The 8,556-nt window shown below is 46.9% G+C and overlaps 1 protein-coding gene across 1 annotated transcript in view; it reads left to right on the top strand.

Moving 5' to 3' along the window:
• Positions 1–506: 506 nt before the first annotated feature.
• LOC118937792 (serine/threonine-protein kinase LMTK1-like) overlaps positions 507–8,556 on the top strand; it is a 73,550-nt gene continuing 65,500 nt past the window's right edge. The window contains exon 1 of the mRNA XM_036939269.1: positions 507–1,287. Coding sequence (XP_036795164.1) covers positions 1,206–1,287 — 82 coding nt within the window. The 5' untranslated portion in view covers positions 507–1,205. The remainder of the gene's footprint in view (positions 1,288–8,556) is intronic.

Consider the following 8,556-nt stretch of genomic DNA (forward strand, 5'->3'; position numbering starts at 1 on the left):
CCAGGCTCAGAGGGAGGAACCTAGATAGGAACCAGGCTCAGAAGGAGGAACCATACAGTCTACGTACCATACAGTCTATGTTACCATACAGTCTATGTACCATACAGTCTCGGAGGAAAATAATGTCACTGTAACCTGTGATGATATCTGCAAGCCTATGAATGTGTGTAATACACTCATCTAATCTACTTTATGTTACCTAGTGTCCACCAGAGATTAGACCAGACCATGGTTTTATGTCAAAGGCATATGGAGGTGCCCTTGATTTGCACTGAACATGGTCGTGTTTGCACTTTTGGGACTATTGCATTGATTGATCCCATAGTACCAGGCAAGCTAAATAACGCACAGACATACACCTGTCCTGCACTTGTTACGATAACGTTCTTATTCCAATTCACCACCTGTTCACGTGTTGTATTATTATTCTGAGACACAGACCTCCCTACCCCCTCTTTTCTCGCCTCCTCATCTTTCCCTTCACCACGGTGGATATACCATATTCCTAAACGAGTCAGCGAGATTCCAGTTAGGATAAACTAGGACAGGACAATTTAAGCAAGATGGCGCTTCCCCTGTCGCCAGCTAAAGTGACGCTCCGATAATGCAATGAGTATTGAATATCTCCTAGGGAATATAGCGAGGATTCTGGATAACTCTGTGCAGCCTAATCAATCATGTGGCATTGATCTACTCTAAAGACAGAGGAAGAACATAACTTGACTTGGAGAGTAAGATTGCCACTGGACGAATGTCAAGGTGTTTGTACAGTCAGAGACAAAACCGAAAACGATGTAGCCTAAATAACGGAATCACGTCGACAAAGCAGCGCGATAAAGCAGCGGGGTTCTGTATTCTGGCTCATCATCATCAAACTGGTTGGATGACGGAGAAGAAAAGCGTGGGACGGGAGATGCCTATCTGTCGTTTTTAATCCTCCGTCAGTCAAGTGAATGCCTGCGGTATCAAATTCAAAAACAAATACCGACGGGAATGTTTGTCAACATATGTCTATTGATCCGATGTGAAGGATGCGCGCACTGCGTCTCAAGGGTGTCAATGAGAAATAACCTAAAATGCAGCGTTTAATTTGACTGGCGTACAATCCTTCGGCTAAATGTGCTTCAGTCAACATCTGATCTATTTCCATGTTGTATTTTGATAAACCCTGTCTGCTGTCGTCTCAAGACTGAAGAGGGGGGAGGATGTCCGTGGCTCTCTCCGTGACGGTTATGTCTTCAGCGTTCTTTAATCCCAGTTTTGCCTTCAGTTCCCATTTTGACTCAGGTACGTGTCGATCTCAAACGGACATTTAATGTGTGTGTTGTTTCATGTGTGTTTCATCTAATGTCTTTGTCAGAATGTGTATTGCTAGTATTGAATTTGAAATATAATATTCTTCATCATCATCATCAGGTCCCTCTATATGTTGAATCATTGTGTGTTTAAACTCTGCTGCTGGTCCTTCAGCTCCATGTGAAGGATATGGATGTTCATCTGTCAACAACAGCAGCTAGATCAACATACAGTAGCCAGTGTGCTGTTGGCAGCCTTTATAGCCTGGTTGTGTGTGTGTGTAGGTCTATGTGTGTTGATATTTGGGCAGTCTTCTTCTCCCTTTCTGTAGTCAGACCTCCAGCAGCACCCCCTTTTTTTTGCCTCTTGGAGCAGTTTCCATGGCAACCCGAGGGGAGGGTGGCACGTTATTATTTTAGAGGAATGCTGAGGAAGTTGGGATGAAGGGCAGTGTGTGTGTGTGTGTGTGTGTGTGTGTGTGTGTGTGTGTGTGTGTGTGTGTGTGTGTGTGTGTGTGTGTGTGTGTGTGTGTGTGTTGGTGTGTATTGGTGTGTGTGTTTCACTACCACGCTATTGCCTGCCTCTCTCAGCCTGATCCGCAGTGGAGAAAGGCAGCTCAAAGCCAACCTAGCATGCAGACCCCTGCAGGTGTGTGTGTGTGTGCGTTTGTGTGCATTTGTGTGCATTTGCGTGTGTATGCTTGTGTGTCAGCCCAGTTTAGCCCAGCTCAAACCTACTTCAGTTCACTGGAGACCTCACTCCCTCACTCTGGCTCTACGGCTTGTTGTTGAAAGTACAGTAGTCTGCCTGTCTGCAGTGTTTACCCAGAGCTCAGGGCAACTGGACAGAGCAGAGCCACCATGGACTCTGGCTACTAGAGCCAGCATGATGGGCAGGAGCACTCAGGTGCTGCTGTGTTGGGGGAGGGTTTGAGAGGGGAGGAAGAGACGTGTGAGGGAGTGGGGTGTGAGGAGAGAGAGTTGGAGAGAGAGTAGAGGGGGAGAGGGTTGAGGAAGGGAAATTGGGATACCTAGTCAGTGAGTGCGTTCAACTGAAATGTGTCTTCCACATTTAAGGAAGGGGAGTGTGTGCAGACAGCCTCAGTGAAGAGTTGAATTAGAGCAGAATAAATTAATGGGAGGTAGAGTAAACAGGATTGAGGTTGTCGCTGCGGTTTGTGTGTGTGTGTGTGTGTGTGTGTGTGTTTAAAGAGCATTGAGTGTCCCTGCACTAGGCTGTGTGTGCTCAGCATATAAATGAGGTAGCCCTGACGACCAGCCTCCTACAGCTCACTCTGGTCGCTGCATGCAAGATCTCTCTTTTTCTATTTTCCCAGACCTGTCACTAGTGATATGGGGGTTTCAGTACCCCACGCTGTACCTGTCACTAGTGATATGGGGGTTTCAGTACCACATGCTGTACCTGTCACTAGTGATATGGGGGTTTCAGTACCACATGCTGTACCTGTCACTAGTGATATGGGGGTTTCAGTACCCTACTCTGTACCTGTCACTAGTGATATGGGGGTTTCAGTACCCCATGCTGTACCTGTCACTAGTGATATGGGGGTTTCAGTACCACATGCTGTACCTGTCACTAGTGATATGGGGGTTTCAGTACCACATGCTGTACCTGTCACTGGTGATATTAGGGTTTCAGTACCACATGCTGTACCTGTCACTAGTGATATGGGGGTTTCAGTACCACATGCTGTACCTGTCACTAGTGATATGGGGGTTTCAGTACCACATGCTGTACCTGTCACTAGTGATATGGGGGTTTCAGTACCACATGCTGTACTTGTCACTAGTGATATGGGGATTTCAGTACCCCACGCTGTACCTGTCACTAGTGATATGGGGTTTCAGTACCCCACGCTGTACCTGTCACTAGTGATATGGGGATTTCAGTACCCCACGCTGTACCTGTCACTAGTGATATGGGGGTTTCAGTACCCTACTCTGTACCTGTCACTAGTGATATGGGGGTTTCAGTACCCCATGCTGTACCTGTCACTAATGATATGGGGGTTTCAGTACCACATGCTGTACCTGTCACTAGTGATATGGGGGTTTCAGTACCCTACTCTGTACCTATCACTAATGATATGGGGATTTCAGTACCCCACGCTGTACCTGTCACTAATGGTATGGGGATTTCAGTACCACATGCTGTACCTGTCACTAGTGATATGGGGGTTTCAGTACCACATGCTGTACCTGTCACTGGTGATATTAGGGTTTCAGTACCACATGCTGTACCTGTCACTAGTGATATGGGGGTTTCAGTACCACATGCTGTACCTGTCACTAGTGATATGGGGGTTTCAGTACCACATGCTGTACCTGTCACTAGTGATATGGGGGTTTCAGTACCACATGCTGTACCTGTCACTAGTGATATGGGGATTTCAGTACCCCACGCTGTACCTGTCACTAGTGATATGGGGGTTTCAGTACCCTAAGCTGGACCTGTCACTAGTGATATAGGGATTTCAGTACCCCTCGCTGTACCTGTCACTAGTGATATGGGGGTTTCAGTACCCTACTCTGTATCTGTCACTAGTAATATGGAGTTTCAGTACCCCACGCTGTACCTGTCACTAGTGATATGGGGGTTCCAGTACCCCATGCTGTACCTGTCCCTAGTGATATGGGGGTTCCAGTACCCCACGCTGTACCTGTCACTAGTGATATGGGGGTTCCAGTACCCCACGCTGTACCTGTCACTAGTGATATGGGGATTTCAGTACCACATGCTGTACCTGTCACTAGTGATATGGGGGTTTCAGTACCCCATGTTGTACCGTTCACTAGTGATATTTGGGAGGTAGAGTAACCCCCATATTTATCATGGTGTACAAGACACCTTTCTGATTTGCGCCTGTCTAGGTGGACTAATCCATTGTTTAGGCTGTGGGGGTGGCACAGTCCATCACTCTAAGACATGTTCTACTGAAATTGTATATGGTTATATTGGTCAGAAATAGTTTATTGTAATCTAACAGCACCTGTTTGGCACTTATAATACTCACCCAGCGCTTGTTCCTTTACCCTTCCTTTATCTGGATCTCCAGTAGTTTACACCACTAAGTCAAACATCTTTTACAGATCTCACTTCCCCTTTCCCCCCTGAACAACCAGTAAACATTCCCCTGTTTTGGGTTTGTCACGTCCTCTGCGTCCGTTTTGCTGTTATGCTTATCTGAGTTTATGATTATGATATGCTATAAGTCATGCCCTATTGTCATAATAGAGAGAGCAAGGGTTGAGGGAATAGGGAATGAGGGATTTCGGTAAGAGAACTTTTCAGTCAGACATGGCTATAATTATGTTTCAGCTTCAGCAACATGGACAGCGTGATTAACACTGCTGATGCTCTGTGGTGGTCGCTGCAGCAGGGAGGAGAGAGAGAGACAATGGGTGCTAGTCACACAGTCACTCTTTTTTTTAACAAAGCGCAGCCAGTCTGAGTCAGGCCCGGCACAATCAAATCAATTGTGGTCGGAATTCCTCTAGTCATTTGTGTGTCTTAATTATGTAATCAAACAGTGTGCGTAAACCATCAGACAAGCTCAGTGAATGTAGTTGATTTGATTGTTTGTTTTGGAAAAATACACGTTTAAAAATGTAGACCAATCGATTTCGACCAACATTCTTATTTTCGGGGACAGCCCTAATTTCAGCCCAGGTCTGCTGTCCTTCATGCTGTCCAGTGGCTGGCCTCAGCCTGGCCTGGGACTCTGGTTCTGGCCTCATCTTGGCCTGGCCTGGTTCTGGCCTCAGCCTGGCCTGGCTCTGGTTCTGGTTCTGGCCTGAGCCTGGCCTGGGACTCTGGTTCTGGCCTCAGCCTGGCCTGGGACTCTGGTTCTGGTCTCAGCCTGGCCTGGGACTCTGGTTCTGGCCTCAGCTTGGCCTGGCTCTGGTTCTGGTTCTGGCCTCAGCCTGGCCTGGGACTCTGGTTCTGGTCTCAGCCTGTCCTGGCTCTAGTTCTGACCTCAGCCTGGCCTGACTCTGGTTCTGGTTTCAGCTTGGCCTGGCTCTAGTTCTGACCTCAGCCTGGCCTGACTCTGGTTCTGGTCTCAACCTGGCCTGGCTCTGGTTCTGACCTCAGCCTGGCCTGGCTCTGGTTCTGGCCTCATCCTGGCCTGGCCTGGGACTCTGGTTCTGGCCTCAGCCTGGCCTGGCCTGGGACTCTGGTTCTAACCTCAGCCTGGCCTGGCTCTGGTTCTAACCTCAGCCTGGCCTGGGATTCTGGTTCTGGCCTCAGCCTGGCCTGGGACTCTGGTTCTGGCCTCAGTCTGGCCTGTCCTGGGGCTCTGGTTCTGGTTCTGGCCTCAGCCTGGCCTGAGATTATGGTTCTGGTTCTGGCCTCAGCCTGGCCTGGCCTGGCCTGGCCTGGGGCTCTGGTTCTGGCCTCAGCCTCAGCCTAGCCTGGGACTCTTGTTCTGGTTTTGGTTGTTTCCTCAGCCTGGCCTGGGACTCTGGTTGTGTCCTGGTGCTGGACATTATTATGTAACCCCACCACATTAATGTGATTGTGTAATTTGAGGTGAAAAGACACTCCCGTCTCGATCTTGGCTGGGAAATCATGGGTGAAAATACATGGGTTGCATTCCAAATGGCACCCTATTCCCTAAATAGTGCACTAGTTTTCACTGGAGCATGTAGTGCAGTTTGTAGGGAATAGGGTGCATTTGGGACCCTTGTACTTGTTCACGGTGGTTAACTGAGGATCGCTCTGGGCTTTCCCTCTAATCAAATTGGTCCATTGGCGTTTTATTGCTGTGGAGAGGGTGAGCTTTATAAACCCGTAGGAAGGACTTTTATTGCTGTGGAGAGGGTGAGCTTTATAAACCCTTAGAAAGGACTTTTATTGCTGTGGAAAGGGTGAGCTTCATAAACCCTTAGGAAGGACTTTTATTGCTGTGGAGATGGTGAGCTTTATAAACCCTTAGGAAGGACTTTTATTGCTGTGGAGAGGGTGAGCTTTATAAACCCTTAGGAAGGACTTTTATTGCTGTGGAGGGGGTGAGCTTCATAAACCCTTAGGAAGGACTTTTATTGCTGTGGAGAGGGTGAGCTTCATAAACCCTTAGGAAGGACTTTTATTGCTGTGGAGAGGGTGAGCTTTATAAACCCTTAGGAAGGACTTTTATTGCTGTGGAGAGGGTGAGCTTCATAAACCCTTAGGAAGGACTTTTATTGCTGTGGAGAGGGTGAGCTTTATAAACCCTTAGGAATGACTTTTATTGCTGTGGAGAGGGTGAGCTTTATAAACCCTTAGGAATGACTTTTATTGCTGTGGAGAGGGTGAGCTTTATAACCCCTTAGGAATGACTTTTATTGCTGTGGAGAGGGTGAGCTTCATAAACCCTTAGGAATGACTTTTATTGCTGTGGAGAGGGTGAGCTTTATAAACCCTTAGGAAGGACTGTTATTGCTGTGGAGGGGGTGAGCTTCATAAACCCTTAGGAAGGACTTTTATTGCTGTGGAGAGGGTGAGCTTCATAAACCCTTAGGATTGACTTTTATTGCTGTGGAGAGGGTGAGCTTCATAAACCCTTAGGAAGGACTTTTATTGCTGTGGAGAGGGTGAGCTTCATAAACCCTTAGGATTGACTTTTATTGCTGTGGAGAGGGTGAGCTTTATAAACCTTTAGGAATGACTTTTATTGCTGTGGAGGGGGTGAGCTTTATAAACCCTTAGGAAGGACTGTTATTGCTGTGGAGGGGGTGAGCTTTATAAACCCTTAGGAATGACTTTTATTGCTGTGGAGAGGGTGAGCTTTATAAACTAACTATGTTTTTTAGAATGTTGAGTAGCTTCAGAGGTCAACAGAGGTCAGAAGAGGTCACAGCCAATGTTCCCTCTAATTTGTTTTGACACTGAACAAATTTCAGGTCTGCTGAGTGCAAACTTGAACATTGTGAAAATTCTGTGAAATTTCCAGGGTGCGTTTACTGTGAACACTGAGGCTGTACCCACTTTAAGTTACAGTTGTAATAGTGGCCAAGCTATTTGATCACAATGTAGAGTGGCCTACCATCAACAACAATTGAGAAAAATGCATCCCATAACATTTTAACATGGAAATAGCTGTTCTATCATTCAGACTACAGCAGCAGCCAATGTGTGTTGTTCAATGTAGACCTACATTCCCTGAGACTGAAAAACAACATGCAGGGCTTGACATTAACCTGTTAATCCATTTGTCCTTCAGACAAGGAGGTGCCTGAAAATGTTGTGGTGTTTGATTCAAGAAACCACTTAACAAAATAAAATGTGTTATTATTCCCACACCATTATTACAGAGAATCAGACACATTATGCTACCCTCTGCCGATTGGCTACTTAGCTTATTCACGCCTGCCTCAAAATACAACACTGCCCCTTTAAGACAGAAACAAACTCTTTACCTGACTGGCATTTTAAAGATGTCTAGAAATGTACATGTTTTGTGCTCTTGTAGGAATCACTCCCCTATTGCTGAATACTAATGATCTATAACTGGTCTAATAACTCACTAACAAAGGATATGAACAAAATGAGCGTAAGTGACTACATGCAGCTCTCGCTTTGATCTCAAAACAAGAGCATCTACTCACGACCACAGTTCTAAACACAGTCCATTTCAGAGTAAATTACACAGATCCATATATGGCAATGGTCTATTTGCATTTAGGCCTACTGCAACTCTGATTGGCTATGCCGCACAGGTCTGTGTAGAGTACCGACTGAGTCGTAGGATTCTATTGCAGTAGCGAATCCTACTCCTATGCTTTCAGCCCACAACAACATCTCTTGCGTAGTTCCGTTTGTTTCAGTATATTGCATTGATTGGAGCACAATTGCCACAGAAAAGGGAAACGGTGATAGTGTTAACTGACAGGGAGAAGTCTAGAAGTTCAGACGGTTAGTACCATCCCCTTTCACTCTGTATAGATCAGGGTGTCAAACATACTGCCCGAGACCCAGCCTCTCTATCCTCCTCCTGTCCTCCTTTCCTCCTCCTCTCTCTCCATCCTCCTGAACCCCTTCTCCTCCTGGGATGGTGTGAGATGCAGGCAAGCAGCCTTCACCCCCCAGCAGGTGTCAGAGCACAGCTGCAATAACAGGAAATAAACCACACTCTGCTGATGTCTTAAATACTGTATGGGCTCTGAGCTGACAGGCACGCACACACACACACACGCACGCACGCACGCACGCACGCACACACACACACACACACACACACACACACACACACACACACAC

The sequence above is a fragment of the Oncorhynchus mykiss genome, chromosome 12 (genome assembly GCF_013265735.2).
Source record: "Oncorhynchus mykiss isolate Arlee chromosome 12, USDA_OmykA_1.1, whole genome shotgun sequence".
In the NCBI taxonomy this organism is placed as follows: Eukaryota; Metazoa; Chordata; class Actinopteri; order Salmoniformes; family Salmonidae; genus Oncorhynchus; species Oncorhynchus mykiss.